We start from the raw sequence: 18384 nt of genomic DNA on the forward strand, positions 1-18384 counted from the left end.
TTATCTGATCACTTGGTATAGATGGCTTTTTAAATTGCCCTGACCTTTTCTTTGGCACCTGAACGTGGTATGCATGCACATCACAATGTGAAGTCTAATCATTTTAGTAGCTCCCTGAGCAATCATCAAACACCAACATCAGGCCAAAATAAAAATAAATAAATTAAAAAAAAAAAAAGAAATTCCAGCACTTTGGTTGATGCACAACTACTGAAAATTACATCAGCCAAAAGTGGAGTTTAGGCATAATGTCTTAGGTATGAAATATTCCAACACAGAATTCCTGACACAGGTCTGTTTTGAATTCAAACACATGCATTCAATAGTACATTACCAGAAATTGTCTGTCAAAGAAACAGTTCCAGTAAAACTATCAACCTTCTGTGTCATGTCTAGGTCCGTTAAAGATTACAGATAATCTACCCACTAAAAACAGGAAGTCTATAATTGCAGTTTTTAGATACCATCTTTGCCTTAATGATGCCTGGAAAGTCTATATAAAAATAGTACTGTAGCAAATTACTACAAAATAATGTTTTTGACCAAAAGAAAAAAAAGAAAAAAAAGAGAAAAAAAAGTGTTGCAATGCAATCCTTTAAATTTAAGAAAAACACAGGGTTTGATGATTTACAGCATCTGCTAATACAGCCAGGTGGCAGGCAGTGTTTCAGTGTGTCATACTATCGTTTTAAGTCAAACACCTTTTGTCCTTAAGAGGGTTTCACATTCAAACAAGTAAAGGCGTGTCTCCAGGGTCGTGCTGGTTAGAAGGGTCAAGCCTGCAATACGGAAGCACGGGCAGCTTTATCTGTGTGGGTGTGAGTATGTGTACACACACACACACACACACACACACACACACACACACACACACAGTCATGGTCTGTGAATCTAACGGATATTGTACAAAGTCCAACTATTCAAGAAGTCTTAATGCGCTGCTGCATTTACTTTTTTTTTTTTTTTCCTGCCAGCCTTTTCTCCCTTCAGTTTGTTTTTCTTGATTTTTAAAAGAGATTAAGTTCTCCATAACTGCCTGGGGGTTGATTAAAACCTCATAACCATGGTGATATGCAAAGCAGCCTGACCAAAGACTACTCCAACTAGATTTACCTCTTTCAGTATATCCATTTGGTTTCCGATCAAGTTTCAGTTCCTTGTATAAAATTTCATGCGCTGCACTTATGTTACGCATGGACACACATAGAACACCTGTGCAGGTGTCAGCTTTTAAAGAGTAATTTCTTGCTAATGCAACATTTTTTGTTTTATTGTTTTTTCAAATCTCCTTTCCTACTCTTCTCAGTAAAAAACAAAAAACAAAACAAAAAAACACTTTTGTTTGTGGAAACAAAAGCACTTAAAACCAATCAGTTGCAGGAAGAAAGCTGGCTGCATTTCGTTAAGTCACCTAATCATCAAGATTTGGGATTTTAAAACCTTTTTTCTCCAGGTTTTCAGATTTAAAAATAGAGCATAACCCCATTTATCAAACAGTTGCTAAACTGATATTTATCAAAACAGTTTCAAAATCTTTGGCATTTAGACACTTAAAGAGATTAGACTGATTGGGCCCATGTCTGATGAGCTTAATAAATCAAAGGTGAGCGAATTGAAGAGACATATCGTACAGCATGGCATATTAAGACTAAGGGCCTGATTTACTAAACAGGGCAAATCAGTGTGAGGTTGCAACTGCAAGAATGTGCTGTAAGGAGCTGAAACAGCAGCTGATCTACTAACAACACACTAATGTACAAACAGATGTAGGCAGCTCATTTCTATAAGAGACCAACCCAATTTAATGGAAAAAACAAAACAACCAAACAAACAAATAAGAAAAAAAAACAAAAAAACCCAAAACAAAACAAGCAGATCAGATAAGCGAGTGATCGTTCTGCTACTTTCTGCTAAATGGAAAAAAAATAAAAAATAAAAAAAATAGAGAAATTACAGTATAAACACTTTCTCTTCAGAAACAGTATGGTAATTCAGACTCAGGCAGCTGAAGGGGAATTCAACTCATACTGATTGAGACTTTGTGGGGTCTAAGAGGTTCAGGCAGCAATTCTCAGGATAAATAACACTATTATTTATCCCTATTTATCCAGAGAAGGGCTTCTTTAATCAAGACTGCTATATAAACATAAAATGTATGGGTCCTGCAGGACATATAGAACACTAAACGTTATATAAGATCAGACGTTGAGAGATTTGCATGTTACTGAAGTTACTCCAGCTGTGTGTAAATGGAGTCATTGTTCTTTTGCACAAAGACAGACATTAATTTAGTACACTGCAGATGTGTCTTAGTCACATAAATTTAATTTTGACAGCGAGACATTTTAATATGATATGTAACAGAATCGGTACTGGACACATTTAAAATCAAACAAAACCATAAAAGAAACCAAATTAAAGTGGAGTGAAAAAGTATTTGCCCCCTTATTAATTTCTTATATTTTTGCATATTTGTCACACAAATGACGAAGCTGCATTTTGTATTTACTTGGGTTATCTTTGATTAATATTGAAATTTGTTTAATGATCAAACCAGCCACACATCTGAAAGCAAATTGATTTGCTCTCCTGATATTTAGACTGTAGTATTGATATTTTAACCTTTTTTTCCCCCAAATTTGCATGTAACTGATGCAAATATGCAAAAAAAATGAGGACTCGGGTAGGGCGGCAAATACTTTTTCACAGCAGTGTTCGTAATGTTACATTGCTCTGTGTGATGTGCACACTGCTGAGAAAAAGACGAGCAGGCGCTCTTAGTTTTTTCATGACCAAATCTCTGTTTAGAAACATGAATAAAAATGAAACTGCGCAAATCATTTAAGGTCTGCTCTATATAGGGCGAGGACACAGTGAACAGCTATAGCTCATAGCTATGGCACTGTGCTCAGCTCTAAACCGTTCACCTGTGTTAATTACACACTCATTCTGACAAAAACCTCCCCCTGGCATTTCAAATAAAGAACACTCCTAGTGAGAATGACAGCCACATTAGCCAAACAACAGCCACACCTCACAGTTACAAAACTGCCATTATACCTCTTAACGAGTAGATAGCAACCCCCAAGGAGTGTGATTTGCTCTGGAATGTTCTGTTAATAAATTTGGCCCCAAAACTGCAACGCAACTTACTTTTTGGGTACACACTATTTTTCAGTGTCACCGTTACAGGATTGCAGACTGTATTTGCAAAAAATAATAAATATGGAAAATCAGAGCTTATAGTTGGATTTCAAACAACTTCAAGAGCGTTATGCCAGGATATTTTCCCACTGTTGTCTGTTCTCACAGGAAATAATTCCACTTCACCTGTGCTTAAGTGAAGCTATTGTCCGATCCAACTGAGTTGGACATTTGTTATCTCATGCATTTCTCTCAGGTAAGAAAAAGTTCAGGGCTGCAGCGCATGTGTGAAAATATATTTAGTGACAGCGGTTTTGCAGCAGAAGGAATTGGCATTAGTTACACTTTTCTGATCTACATGTGAGAATCATGCAAATGAGTGCGTGAAAGACTCACCTGGCAAAGATGCGCAACCATTCTCTAGAAGAGAGGCATGCATGAGAGTGAGAGAATGAGTGAGACGAAAAGAGAAGAAAAAAACCGTGAAGGCAAAAGGACAGCAAATATGAGAGGAAAAAATGCAGAGGAAAAATGATGAGGACTTCTGAAAAACAAATGCCATGACAAAAGAAGGTGACCCGACATATCAATAGATAAGACACAAGTCAGCAGGATCTGGCAGGTAAAAATGTCTCCAACTCTATATTCGTATTGCTTGGGGAACGACAAAAAGGCAACACAAGGACAAAGGCGCTTTGTGCATCATCAAGTTTGAGACATTGATTTAATTATCTCAAAAAACAGAAATCACACAAATCCCACTATTGCCAAGAAAACAGCCTTTGCACAATGTGTAACTCTACAGTTCATATTCATATTGTGAGAACAGTTTAGGCACAAAAGGGAGAAAAAAAGGGGGGTAATGTTCCTTTAAAGCAGTAATATTTCAGTAATATAGCAGCAATATTTCACATAACAGCAGATGGTGAAGTGGATGAATCACCAATGGAATAATATGTTTGCAAAGTTGTCAAATTGGCACCATTACTACCAAAACTACTGACAATAACCACATTAAGCTGTTTAGAGTCGTTTCCCCTCTACATTATAAATACACAGTTTAGAGGAAACTTTAGTAGTTGTGAATGACCAACTACTTTTTTTAACCTATTCTCATCCTTGCTGCTCTGTGTGTATCTATTGGTTATTAAAACAAGAAGCCTGTGATGGTGACAATGAATGGGGAAACAGGGAGGAGAAGAAGAGGGCAGGATGACCAGCACAAGCAGGTTTACCTCTCGTTTAGCAAGAAGGACATTAGGGACGATGTGAGGGAGACAGCGACCCAGCATTAGCATCACACTCTCCTCGCTGTCTGCTATACGAGACACCTGGGAACAGGAGGGACATTATATTCCGTTTTTCCTAAATTTACTTCTTTTCTTTTTTTTAATCTGTATATGAAATGTGTGCTCCTGACCTCTGCTCCTAGGCGGCTGTCGGAGCACATTCTGCAGAAGGACAACAAGGCTTGCTGGAAGGCCGGAGATAACTTCCTGAGACACCACAAAAAACAAAAGACCAAAAACAGTCACTACAGTCTGCAACACTTAATCTGTACACCACAAGTGCTCTGGAGAATGTCCTGACCGTTGAATGATTGAGGACTGGAATAGATTACCCTGCCACTGAGGTTAGTGCTGCCACTCTCCCATGTAACGTGACATTACCACAGTACTAAGAATAGCAGGTGGCTGACTAACAGTAACGCACCACTCACTTTTTTCTTTTAGCACCACATAAATCAGATTTTGTTTTTTTAAGGGAACACATATTTAAATGATAAAAATAATGAAACATCAAAAAATATCATTAAAAATAATACATCATAGGTGGGACACAAATAAGAAAAAAAAAAAAAAACATTAAATGAATGAAAGCTCAGTTTCAGTGATGACTAGTTTAAAGCACAATACACTTTCTTACTCAAGAGGGCAGCCACACAACCTAATACCTGGTTTTAGACAAAGACGAATAACTACCTCCATCTAGTGGCTACATTTAGTGACTACACAAAAATGGCCAACGTGGCTGTAGTAGACACGGTTGGTTCTAATAATTTTTACAACTATATATTTTTTTCTTTTTGGCCTTCAAACCCCCACAGAGAATTTTACATTTTAAATTAAATAAATAAACAAAAAAATCTAACCGTAAAAGTGCAGAATTTTTAGCTTTTATTCAGCTTTAGCTTTTAACAGATATTACATTAACTGCTTAGAATTTACAGCCACTTTTAAGTTTAGTCCCCCCATTTTCAAAAGCGCCAGGTCACTGGACAATTGACTGATGAGCAGTTCATGCCCAGTGAGGCCTCTTCATTTGTTATTCCATTAAAATTTAAGCAGACAAAATATCTGGAGTTGATTCCAAGTATTGAGCGTCTAATTTGATAGCTGGAACTTCACTGGAACTTTCCAATGACGTCCAAAGAGATGTCAATGTAAATGAAAGAGGCCATCCTTAGGCTGAAAAACTAAAACATACCTCTCAGGCAAACGGCAAAAACTTTAGGAGTGGCCAAATTAACAATCTGAGTCAATAACACTGTCTTAAGTAGTTCTATCACTGTCAAAGTCTACAATCAAGACACGCCTTTTATGAAGGCAAATGCAGGGCTTAGAGGAAGGCACACTCTGAAGAACAGATGGCTATATTGGACTTTGCCAGACTAAAAGAGCATGCACCTATCTGAACAAATGAAACCAGGTTTATCTTGTATCAAAATGGTGAGAAAAGTTTTGAGACCTCACAGTCTGAAGCATACCACATTATCTGTCTAACATGGCGGAGGCAGCGTGAACACATATGGCTGCCAGTTGGACCAGCTCTCTACAGGGTGGGACATTTAAATGGATGCACCGTAATAACATGGGAATGGTTGGTGATATTAAAGTCCTGTTTGTGGCACATTAGTATATGTGAGGGGGAAAACTCCTCAAGATCGGTGGTGACCATGGTGGCCATTTAGAAGTCGGCCATCTTGGATACAACTTTTGTTTTTTTCAATATGAAGAGGGCCATGTGACACATCAAACTTATTGGTAATGTCACAAGAAAAACAATGGTGTGCTTGGTTTCAACGTAACTTTATTCTTTCATGAGTTATTTACAAGTTTCTCTTTGTTCACAGCCATTGACATGTCAAAGAGGTTAACATGTGAGGAGCGGATCGAAATTGTGTTGATATCTGGTGAACGCAGTAACCGGGTCATTGCAGCAGATTTTAATGCAAGACACCCTACGAGACCACCCATCTCCCATGCTACAGTTAGCAAACTGCTTGCTAAGTTTCGTGAAACTGGTTCAGTGTTGGATTTGCCAAAATGTGGACGCAAGAAAACTGTCACTAATGAAGAAACATCAGTGGCTGTCCTAGCTTCATTCAGCCAGAGCCCACAGTGTAGCACTCGCCACATGTCACTGGAGAGTGGCATTAGTCGAACATCCCTTCGGCGGATATTAGCTACTCACAAATGGCTCCCTTACAAACTCCAGCTACTGCAGCATCTTAACGAGGATGACCCAGATCGGCGCACAGAATTTGCAGAATGGGCAAAACAAAAATTGGAACAGGACCCTCAGTTCACACAGAAGATTTTGTTCAGTGATGAGGCAAACTTTTATGTGAATGGTGAAGTTAACCAACAAAACCACCGCTATTGGTCTGACACTAACCCACATTGGATGGATCCCTCCAAGACTGTTGGAACAACAAAAGTGATGGTTTGGTGTGGTATATGGGGTACAACGATAGTGGGTCCATTCTTCATCAATGGAAACCTCAAGACCACTGGATATTTGAAATTGCTACATGATGATCTGTTTCCCTCTTTATGCACTGAAGCTGGCACGTTCCCTGAGTTTTTCCAGCAAGATGGTGCACCACCACATTATGGGTGCCAGGTCCGAGCATTCCTAGATGAACAGTTTCCTGGAAAGTGGATTGGTCGTCGTGGGCCAGTTGAATGGCCCCCTTAAGGTCTCCCGATCTGACCCCCTTAGACTTTTACCTTTGGGGTCATTTGAAGGCAATTGTCTATGGTGTGAAGATACGAGATGTGCAGCACCTGAAACTACGGATACCGGATGCCTGTGCTGGCATTTCTCCTGCGGTGTTGCTATCAGTGTGTGAAGAGTGGGAGACGAGGGTTGCATTGACAATCCAACACAATGGGCAGCACACTGAACACATTTTATAAGTGGTCAGAAACTTATAAATAACTCATGAAAGAATAAAGTTACGTTGAAACCAAGCACACCATTGTTTTTCTTGTGACATTACCAATAAGTTTGATGTGTCACATGGCCCTCTTCCTATTGAAAAGACAAAAGTTGTATCCAAGATGGCCGACTTCTAATTGGCCACCTTGGTCACCACCCATCTTGAGGAGTTTGCCCCCTCACATATACTAATGTGCCACAAACAGGACTTTAATATCACCAACCATTCCCATGTTATTACGGTGCATCCATATAAATGGCCCACCCTGTAGTTTCAATTATTGATGTGACTGTTGATAACAGTAACACGATGAACTGTGAACTGTACAGGGCTATACCCTGTCATATTCAGACAAATGTTGCAAAGCTGCTGTTACTGAAGATAAAACTGAAAGCACAAAGATACACAATCAGCAACTGAATTTGGCTGCACTAAAGGCCTGGCAGGACATCTCAAGGGATGTCCACAGGTTTTAGACTCAGGCAGTTAGTGGATTTACATATGTCACACGGGTATTAAAAAAAGCCCTATATTTTTTGTTTACATTTGAGCATCATATTTGCATTCCTTGATACAGGAAATGTTAGGAAAGTTGGGTCTTTGTTTTGCAAGTTTTTTTTTCATGCCTGAATTTTCACTCACCTGTTTGGCTGATCAAACTGGACAGGTGGCTTATTCTTCAGCTTGCTGTGAGTCTGTGGGTGGAATTGTGATGTGTTCTGAGTAGAGAGGTTGTCTGCGTTATTGTCAGGCTCTGAAACCCCTCGGATGTCCAGATACTTGCCATTATCCATGGGAGGCTGAGGATAAGACTACAAGATGTTAGCATTATAGGGTCAAATATTTGGGCTTGTAACAAACTACAGAGAAACCGTCATACAGACTGAATGATTTTCCTTTCTTCTTGCTTTTTTTAAAAATTTACTATAGAAAACTGTGTGACTGGTAGACATTTAAATAAGCCTGTGCTTTACATATTCAAAATGACCACATACCACAGAAAGAGGGTCAGCGGAGCAAGCAGTGGTAGCAGAAGAGGAAGAAGTGTTAGGTGTATTCTGAGAGCCCAGGTCCAAAGTGGTTGGAGGCGGGGAGGAAACTGTCCTCTTCAGTGTTTGAATCTCACTGTGGGGCAGAGGTAACATAACATAAGTCAAAAAATACTACATACTTAATCAAGCAGCAAGTGAACGAGACAATCGACTGTTTCACCCCTACCATCAAAGTCATGCTTGAACTGTTCAGTAAAATTGGTCAGAATCCTGATGGTGTCAATTAAAGACTTCACATGACAAGAAAATTAAGTTCCACTTTTTCATCAGACCAAAGTTTCCTCTGTAATTTCATGCAGCTGTGGTGCTTGGGAGAAATTTCCAATCTGGTTTTACACCATGGCCAGTTTTGGTCACGGTTATAGAAACTGAAAACTTCTGAGACTTTTTTTTTTAATGAATACTTCTGCTGACTCTTTGCTCAGCAGTAGAAGGGGTAAATGTTCTTGCTGAAATGACATGCAGTGAAAGAGCTATGAATGTTGGAAACCTTGTCAGGATCAAAGACTTCAGAGTTTTTCAAAAAGAATAGTATACGAGCACAGACATGCACTCAAGCACACACCATTGCAGTTTCTTTATCTGCTCTGCTAGGTTCTGCTTCTCATTATTGAGGAGGCTTATCTGGTACTCCAACTCTTGCACGACTTCTGTCTGCTGCTAAAGAGAAGAAAAAAAACATAATGCAGACAAATTACAAACTCAGCTCAAGAGCCGGAGCTCTGAAGTCACAACTTCTTCAGATTTACCTGAAAGAGAAAAATCACTTTGCGTTTAGTTTCACAGCCTTTTCTCAATGAATCTCTCTGGTACTAGAAGGAATACAAAGCAATAAAACAGGTTCAACTCAGCGTACACACACCTGTTGTGAAAGGTCAGGCTTCTTTAGTGGATCTTGGGCAATGCAGTTTCCAGGAAGATCGACAAAATCCACTCCAACTGACACATCAGCTGTGTCCCGAGGAGAAGGGAGGGGGGTGCCACAGCTTCTGTAGAGCTGCAACAGGTCGGGGGGTTTGGGGATGTTGAGGCCAACATCATCCCACAACTCAAAGTCCTGGGAAGAAACATAAAGCAAAACAGTTTAGTAATTGTCATTTGTGTCAGGCATGGGCTCTTCCTTTGCATTACACAATTATGTGCAAGTACAAGTTTAAATTATTCATACTACCTTCAGTACTTTCTTATGAATTAGGATGTTTTTTGTTTTTTTTTTTGTTGAAAAGGAGACAGACCTAATTTTAAAAATAAAAGACTAACTCCAGTTAGGCATTTACCATCCTTTACCTGATCATCATTTTCATCAGAGAAGGTGATGGATGAGAGTTTGTATTCATTTTTCAATAAATACTCATTCACAAGGAAGTTTAAGGCTCTTTTCTCCAGTGGGCGGATAGGCTCCTGAGGCAGAGAAGAACAAGGTCGATCACGGCAATGTTCTCACAAAGGTTTAAAGGGACACATTCGTTCATTCTTCACTCATTTCACCACAAAGGAAAAATTAGAAAGCTTGTAAATCCCCCACCTGAATTTCAGGGCTTGACTTGTAGTTTTTTCTCTCCTGAGAGGGCACTTCGCTCTCTGAGAAATTGAGAATATATGAGATAAATTTGAAAGGATGCTGAGCATCACTCACCAAAAGGAATTCTCTGACAAAAAAGAGAGAAAGCTGTAACAAAAAGGGTTCAGGTGGAGAAGAAGTTAAAAGTGCGCCACACCTGCTGCCTGAGTCAAGTTGGCGCGCAGAGCCTGAATGGTCTCCTTTGCTTTCCGTAGCTCAAACTCCAGCACTGGACAGGAAGTGACAACACACACAGGAAGTGCATCCAACCAAAGACAGGGAACAAACAAATAAAACAGATGGGTATGAAAAACCAAACAATGACACAAAAGATTAAAAAGTCATAAAAACAAAACAAAAAAGGATGCATGCAAATCATGGGTCTAAGGAACGCATGCAGCAGAGGACTATGGTAAAGCTGGCAAGATGTTTCTTGGACAGGTGTGTTTTCTGCATTGAGACGCAGCTCAATGATAGAATTTCCTGCCCTTGTTTTCCTCTCATTAATACTTAACAAATGGAAGTCCAAATTTACCTACATTGTAGCTGAGAGGCAAATAAATCCATTCAGGCTACTAAAATGTATCCTTGATAAACTAGGAGCTGTCTGACACAGGTTTTTATAAGTAATAAGTAATTTACACATTTTAATTCAAGCCACTCAAGGGACAGCCAATGCTCAAATGTTTTGTTCTTAAGAGATAAGACCATCACACTATGAACACCACAACATAAAGCTATTTCAGCTAACAGACAAAACGTGAGTTTGGCATTCTTTGCTAGGTTACCGATTTAGACTCGTCTTTCTTGACTTTGACTTTGCAAAACAAATAAAAAAAAAAACAAAAAACATAACACGATCAAGCCAATCATAGAAACTCGAGGAAGCTGTTTCTGGCATCTTATATACTATCAGAAGGAGCAGAAGGTATTATTTATAAAAATGTTTATTTTTAATCTGTAAGTAAAAATGGTAAATGCTAGATTCATACTGATTTCTTCTTTAAAGAACACACAAGGTCTTAAGACATGTTAGATTAAAAACACACGCAAAAAGTAATAAGCAATGGAGCAGGAAAACTATGTTGCATAGCTGTGCACTGAAAAATCTGCAATTTGGTCCGTCTCTTGTTTCCCCAACATGTGTCACTTAAGGTTTAAGGCTGCTGTTGGTTTCACACTTCTTTATAGCGTGAAACCAGGTTTCACGCTATAAAGAAGAGCTTAAAAAAAACAAAAAAAAAAACAACAAAAAGCCGAAAAACATTTTCAGGAAACAGTCTGAATTTCCATATAAAGGTCAAAGCCAATTTCTGAGCATTAAAAAATTGTAAATTTCTGCCAGAGGAAACCGAGTTACCATTCAGACCTTCCTAGCAGATCAAGTGCACAGGATGCAAACGCAACAAAATGGAAAACCAAGAACTGAATAACGGGAAGAGAAGGAAAAATAAATAAATAAAAGCAAAAAGCTAGACTGGATGGAGTGACTTGTCCAGTATTTTACTGGGGTTTGATCAACGTCAACGGAGAAAGCCAGAAAACCCAGAGTCAGACAGCTGGGGGCAGGGCTCTTACAAGAAGAACAAGTTGAGCGGAATGAGAGTGGGGATGTTTCAAAAGTAAAGAGAGAGGAAGGGAAACATGGCAATTTGGTAGAAAGGGCAGTGTGTGAATAGTCATTTTTAAAAATGATGCATAATTTGGAGGTGTGAGGTGGAACCAACATCTCTGCTGCATGGTTTTAACTGGGCCCTTACTTCATGTCATCGTTTTTCTCAACTGATAAAAGCCCCAAACCAGAAGCAAGCGTTTCCCGCATTTACATTATTGGTGCATTAACTGGCGTTACCCAAGACTTTACCATCAGAATGCAACATACACATTTAAATTAAATGACATTTATATTCATAGGACAATCTATATGCCATCCCCCATCCCATCATGCTCTACAATCTATTTCTCACCCTTAATATTCATGTACAGTGGAAGGGAAAACAAATTTAATGTAAAAAAACAAAAAAAACAAACAAAAATACACAACATAATCCACCACTTTAACAGTTTAGGCACAGTTTTGGGACACACACTTACACACACTTACTTTTAAAATGTGTGGATGGCTGCAGAAAACTGTTACTAGCTTTAACCCTTATAATCTAGCAGACTTCTCATGGCTAAACATTAATGTCTTCATCTTGAGGATTGTGAAACTACAAAATTAAAACCAGAAGGGGATTTGGTTAATACACATAGTCCCTGCCTGATCCCATTTTGCGTTCGGCATTCTACATAAATATCAAAGGCTTACTCATTTATTTTTTCCTTTAGTCCACGGCATAAAAATGCTCACCACACAACACCTGAAAAAAGGCAATATGCCAGTAAATGAACACCTGTTCTTAAACCCAATGGTGTGATGACACATCATTGGCGTCAGGAGGAGCTGTTAATGTGTTTAGCTAAAACTATCAGACTGTGTGTCACGAATGAGCCATTGAGAGGGGAGGGCGGGGGAGAGTGCGCTTTTTAAATAATGCTGATACATGTTTGGTACCAAAAATACCACAGACTGGTTTTGCTGTGTGACGGTTCGTGAGAGGAGGCACAAAGACCTCAATGAACTTAAAAAGAGAAAAATGTGACTAATTTATCCCTAATAAAGCAGGACTGACAGAAACACATTTGTGTTATTAAGCAGAGTTTATTTATTACTGGTCATCGTTGTTATTAAAGCAGCTTTTAGATTTCATTTTGCCATATTCCACGGCGCTCCCATTCAGTCATTGTCTACTCTCCCGATCTTTTATCCCCAGTGTAAGCTAGGCCTCTTGTTTTGAGCCCTGACCGTATGGTTCATCTTACCTGCCACCCGTTCGTCTGTCTCTCGGTTACCGTCATCTGAGTAACGAGCAAAGTCCAGAGAGTCTAAGGTGCTGATGCTGCCTGCTCGATCTGAACAAAAACACAGACACAGAGACAGAAGTGAGACAAGTATACACCTGCATAACCATACAGCTAAATGATTGCACTCCCCAAGAGCTCACAGTTGAAAAATTTAACTGTGCAGCCTACATGGTGCTCTATAGATTCTTCTCTATGAAATAATAGGATCAGCTTCAGTGTGGTAAAACCCACTTCCAAACTATTAATTCCACCAACTATACACAAGGGTAGGCAGGTGCTAAGAGAAGGAACATAAAGGTGATAAATAAGCACACTCTTTGCTCATATTTCACTGGGCTAGGCTGCTCTGATAGCTAAGTCAATGGTGTTGGCTTTCTTTCCACAGCAACGCAAGTGTGAGATTGGCCTGTTTGTTCTCTGATATCAAGATACAGTACAATGTCAAATCATATGTGACCTTGTTGGCCTGAAAGACCAAAAAAAAAAAAAAAAAAAAAAAAAAAAAAAAAAAAGCTGTGTGAGTAATTTAACTGAATTAGCAAATAATTTCCACTCATTAAGTTATAACTTGTATTATAAACTTTGATCATATTACTACTTTGGATTGTTAAAATCCTCTAGAGTTTAAAAAAAAAAAAAAGACTGAGGAAAACTTAGATATCAAAGGAAAAAAAAACCAGCATGTATTTCCCTTTGTAGACAAGTAATGTATTTCACTAATATTTCTTTTTCTGTTACATATAAGGTTTGTCTATATAAGCGTATACAATATTTTATGTCATGTTCAAATTCACGACCATGCAACTTTATGATATAGTGACAGTGTTTCTCCAATGTCTGTCTACACAAGTGTCATTGTTCTGCCAAGCTGATGTCAGGCAAACTAATTTTCCTGCATAGAAAGCTTCCAAACATGTTTACTTCCTGATGATGTGTGAGGACATTTGTTGTTAGTAGCTGCAATCCATCTGGCAAAACAGTGAGTAATAGAGTTTGCAGGTGTGCGTGCATGAACGGAGCAAAAGAAAAAACAAAAAAGTAATTTGATAATGTGAGGGGGCATTTGCAGATGTCCTTTGTGTACATGTCTGATGTGCAAAAAAAAAAAAAAAAAAACCAAGCCTGGTTGACCTTTCATTTCCTTGACAGATTTGACACTTCAGTCTGTCACCACCTCCCTTTATTCAACCCCAGCTGATTATACAACACCTAAGCGCACACAGATGACTGTCTTTCTACTTGCCAAAACAGAGAACGCTAAAAGATATAAACTGAAAGCTAAGGTACACGAGTTTACATCAGGGCCTAGGAGCTGATATTGATGAATGGTCAGGAGGAAGCCAACAGGCACTTTTAATTTAATGGGAAGGTTTTTGGCAAGACTGATTTAAACTGTGGTTATAAATATGGGATGAAAAAGTGGAGCACAAATTATAAGTGAATCACAGACAAGCACACAAACCTACACAAGATCAAATATCTTAGATCTTAAGAAAATAAGCCTTTTTTGTCTGGCAGCAGATCATTTTATTTACGTCAGTGTGTATGTATGTCTGTATGCATGTATGTGAATAAATGATGATGATTTCTTATTGAGATTTTACCACTGATTCTGTTTATCTTAATATTTTCAACTCAAACTAACAGAATAAAGCCATTTGAGGCACAGTTTCCAGTACAAAATTACTATGTCAAGTCAGGATTTCCTATTCCTAAGCATGTTATCATTTCAATCGCTTTGCATAGTATTAGAAAAAAAAATCAAATATATGTTCATGTTTACTGTGTGAATTCATACAATACAGCAATATACTCCTATTGACAGGTTACATTAGAGTGCAGCACACTGAAAATGTAGTTTGGCGATTTCAGACTAGGACAGCACATAAATTGTGGTCACAAATGATCTAGAACTGATAATGTGAAGCTTCTATTTAACCTATTTAAAGAATACAAAAGTTCCTGCAACGATTACAAATAAACAGTTGCCTGTCTAGCAAGAGGTGAAGAGAGAATCCTGCAAAATTCATTGCAGCAAATTAGCAAGGTGGTGGGAGATGGCATGCTGTGTCATGTGCCCTAGAGCAACAGCTGCAGATGCAGCTTGTAACACAGTCATTATCCACACACATGCTCACTGCTGATTCACAGTCACAAGTTTTGTTTTTTTTATTTGCAATCACCACACCAATTACATTTCAGATTCATCAGAGATTTGTTACTTCGTCAGAGAGATTTTGTTTTAAATTCTAGCCTGTATCACATATCTTAAAAAAAAAAAAAAAAAAAAAAAATTATATATATATATATATATATATATATATATATATATATATATTATAGCACTATATGGATGAAACCTATCCAAGGAAACTATCACACTCTCTACTGTATGCTGCAGGTACAATATCCATCTTTTCATTAACTTCAGACTTGATAACAGGCATCAGAATCTATGGACCAAATTTATTTCAACACAATAAGTCATCATAAACTAGACATTATTTTATTTATAGTGTTTACAATCATAAGGATCACAAAGTCAGAAACCACTGAAGGGGATTTGTTTAAAAACAAACAACAACAAAACAAACAAAACACACACGAGAAATTGGCTGTTGAAATAGCAAGCTGTTCTGTCAATGTAGAAAAAGAAAGCAGACATCCAAACAGTATCCCTCCTTCTTTAGCAACAAGAGCAACTTAAGTAAATCCTAATGTTGCAATGTGGCAGAGAAATTCTCCCACATGAAAAGAAAGATAATTGCAGAGATCACATGAGGTCTGGACTATCAGCTATGCTAGGATGAAAAATGACATGGCCTTCAGCAAAGTCTGTCCCTCATATCAACTCATTGTTACAGGCTACAGGCTTGTAGATTACACCACTTCTCTATGATGTTCCTGTCACAAGCACAACAGGGGAGGTGTCAGGTCCTTTCAAACTCATGGTCTTACCGTGTTCCAAACCTTTTGGGAAATAGGAGATACTAAAAGACACACATCCTATAGTGGTTTGTGTTTACTGCTGTAGCCTTAAGGCATAGATACAGGGGCAGAATTTAATTATAAAGGTTGAACAGATTGAAAAAAAAAGACAAGGAATATGACTAGCTGCCGTTTGCAATCTGGAAAAGCCAGACTGAGGCCAGCTACCAAGACACACGCCTAAAACTATACTCCGGTTTTCTGAGATCTTAGGCAATGTTCATTGCCACTGCATACAAAATAGTTGTGTCTGGTTTTAACATTTATTTATATGAATCCCTCAGCTGGAAAACTGCCAAATGCTTCTACAGTAAAAATACATAATTTAGCCTTGTTCCATAATTTGAAAAAGTCAAAATTACATTTGCAGTGCAGCTTCAATGACATGCTGCAAAAAGCCATAGCCATTCAGTCTGGCACACTGATAAAAATCCTTTCATTCGTGAGGGCAATGTCTCGAATGAATGACTAAACTCACCCTACAAAAACATCTTAAAACCGTGATATAAAATCAGTCAGCCTTGATTTTGAGTGCATGTTTCACTGCCAAATAGATATTGGAAGAAGACTTTTTTTCTCTCCCCCCCTGCTAATTTCAAACAGTCAAGTAGACAAACACACCCACTGGTGTGACATGGCACTTTCTATTCAAGATACAATCTGTTTTCACCAAAACACACTAACAGAAAAAAAAGCACCTCATTTTCAGTGGAAGGGAGATTTATTTCTGTTAAATTAGTGTGGTGAACAATGAATGTAGGTGTAACATAATTCAATTTACTACCTATAAGCTTCCTAATCTATCACACATCTAAAATTATAGAATTATAAGATTATAAATTCTATTAATGAAGTCTACAATGAATTCATGAAGTAAATACAATAATAAATGTTGAGTCAACACATTTCTAAATGTTAGACCAATATATTTTCATCTGGTCATTTTTTAATGCTAATGGTCTATCATTGTAGCCAATTTGCTAATCCTTTAATGTCAAGACATTATGCTGAGTGCAAATACATTCACTTGACTCACTGGTATGAAGTGGGGCCACAACAAATGTTTTTGCTGCTATTTAACAAGATTTAACTCTTTAGTTACTGCTTCTACTATAGCAGGTGCTGTTTATTTGTGGATGAGGCTGTGACCATGGGTACCATTTGCATAGCAGGTCTGCCTAAGGTCCTTGCTGCCAGACTCTTCAACTGCTGTGTTGGTGCATGGTGATTAATGAAAATGAGTCTTGTAAATGGATTAGGGTGCAACAGATGTACACATTTTACATAATAACATTTTATCTCCCTAGCTGGGTAGACGCAACCTGTGTAGAGCAACACAACCATTTACAAGACACTTTGCTCCTGGACCAGATGATACAGCTTCAAACTAATTCAGGAAGCCTGAAGCCTGTTTTATCATTATTACAAGACTGTAGAATTCTCCTTCGTTCAAATGTGCTATTTGAGCAATACTGTGGTTCAGGGAAAGGCAAAAGCTGTTCGTACAGGCACCCGCTTCTTCTCCTTCCTCTCTTTTGTTTTCTATAGCCGATATTGACCTCTGACCTCTGACGGGTGTTTTCCTACAGGGCTAAATTACACTTGGGCGATCACTACAGGTCACCAGCATTATTACGCTACCAGTATTTATCTTTCAGTGAGTAGTTAATGTTTAATGCCTTGTCACAACTCTGTGTTAGTCTGTCATCTCACGACTGACCCACAAAACCCAATAGCTGGCTGCGGCCCTGGAGCTGAAGAGCAGGTGCAGCAAACAGATCTCAAGCTATCGTAGCCAATGATTAAAGCTAACGTTAGCCAGCTGATGGGCTAACTCTGTTTCATACAACATCAATACAGAGCTAGCGAACAGCTACATATGTAGCACTAAGAGAGCAGCTAACGACACTTACTCAGTGGTCCTCCAGGTCCGAGTACCTGGTCTTTGGCAGGTGGAGTACCGCTCTGTCGTTCGAAGTTGCCAGGGTTGGAGAAATAATCCCTCAGCCGGGGGAGCTCTCTGCCTGCTTCCAGCAGTTCGGTGTGAAACTCCAAGGCCGTGAGGATGTATTGGTCCCGCAATAACTGGGCAGCGATGACATCTACAGATACCCGCGTCTCGGCGCTGCCTGCCATAGCGGAGGTGGCGGCGGCCGACGCCGAGATGCCCTCACCGCTGGGGCTCGTCCGGTTGCTAGACAGCAGGAGCGACGGAGGCTCTGCGTCTGCAGGCGGAGAGAAAGGATTGCCTGGCGGTGGTCCTGGCGCCCCGTCACTCGGACTCCGCTCTGTGTCAACTGTTTCGTTAGGGCGCCGTTCGGCCTCTTCTTCAGAATCACTGAGATTAAATGGGTTCACCGACGCCATTTTTGCCCTAAAGAGATTTTTTTTTTTAAAGCTAGCTAAGCTAATCACACCCGCTGCTTCCTGAATGGATATTAGGTTAGCTAAGGTTTGGTAGGTGGAAGAGGAGGAAGAAGAAGAAATGCGAAGCTACGATTGGTCAA

At 39.0% G+C, this 18384-nt stretch overlaps 1 protein-coding gene across 1 annotated transcript in view; it reads right to left on the bottom strand.

Moving 5' to 3' along the window:
- Positions 1-18313, bottom strand: part of relch (RAB11 binding and LisH domain, coiled-coil and HEAT repeat containing) — a 37262-nt gene extending 18949 nt beyond the window's left edge. The window contains exons 1-12 of the mRNA XM_085362989.1: positions 17791-18313; positions 12848-12937; positions 10140-10211; positions 9947-10002; positions 9709-9822; positions 9284-9478; positions 8987-9081; positions 8365-8494; positions 8012-8169; positions 4565-4640; positions 4380-4475; positions 3541-3564 (exon numbers count right to left, since the gene is read on the bottom strand). Of these exons, the coding sequence (XP_085219115.1) occupies positions 3541-3564; positions 4380-4475; positions 4565-4640; positions 8012-8169; positions 8365-8494; positions 8987-9081; positions 9284-9478; positions 9709-9822; positions 9947-10002; positions 10140-10211; positions 12848-12937; positions 17791-18244 (1560 nt within the window). The 5' untranslated portion in view covers positions 18245-18313. The remainder of the gene's footprint in view (positions 1-3540; positions 3565-4379; positions 4476-4564; positions 4641-8011; positions 8170-8364; positions 8495-8986; positions 9082-9283; positions 9479-9708; positions 9823-9946; positions 10003-10139; positions 10212-12847; positions 12938-17790) is intronic.
- Positions 18314-18384: the final 71 nt, after the last annotated feature.

This window comes from Diplotaxodon limnothrissa, linkage group LG9 (assembly GCF_057381915.1).
Source record: "Diplotaxodon limnothrissa isolate DT_005_m linkage group LG9, D_limnothrissa_male_GT1.1, whole genome shotgun sequence".
Taxonomy (NCBI): Eukaryota; Metazoa; Chordata; class Actinopteri; order Cichliformes; family Cichlidae; genus Diplotaxodon; species Diplotaxodon limnothrissa.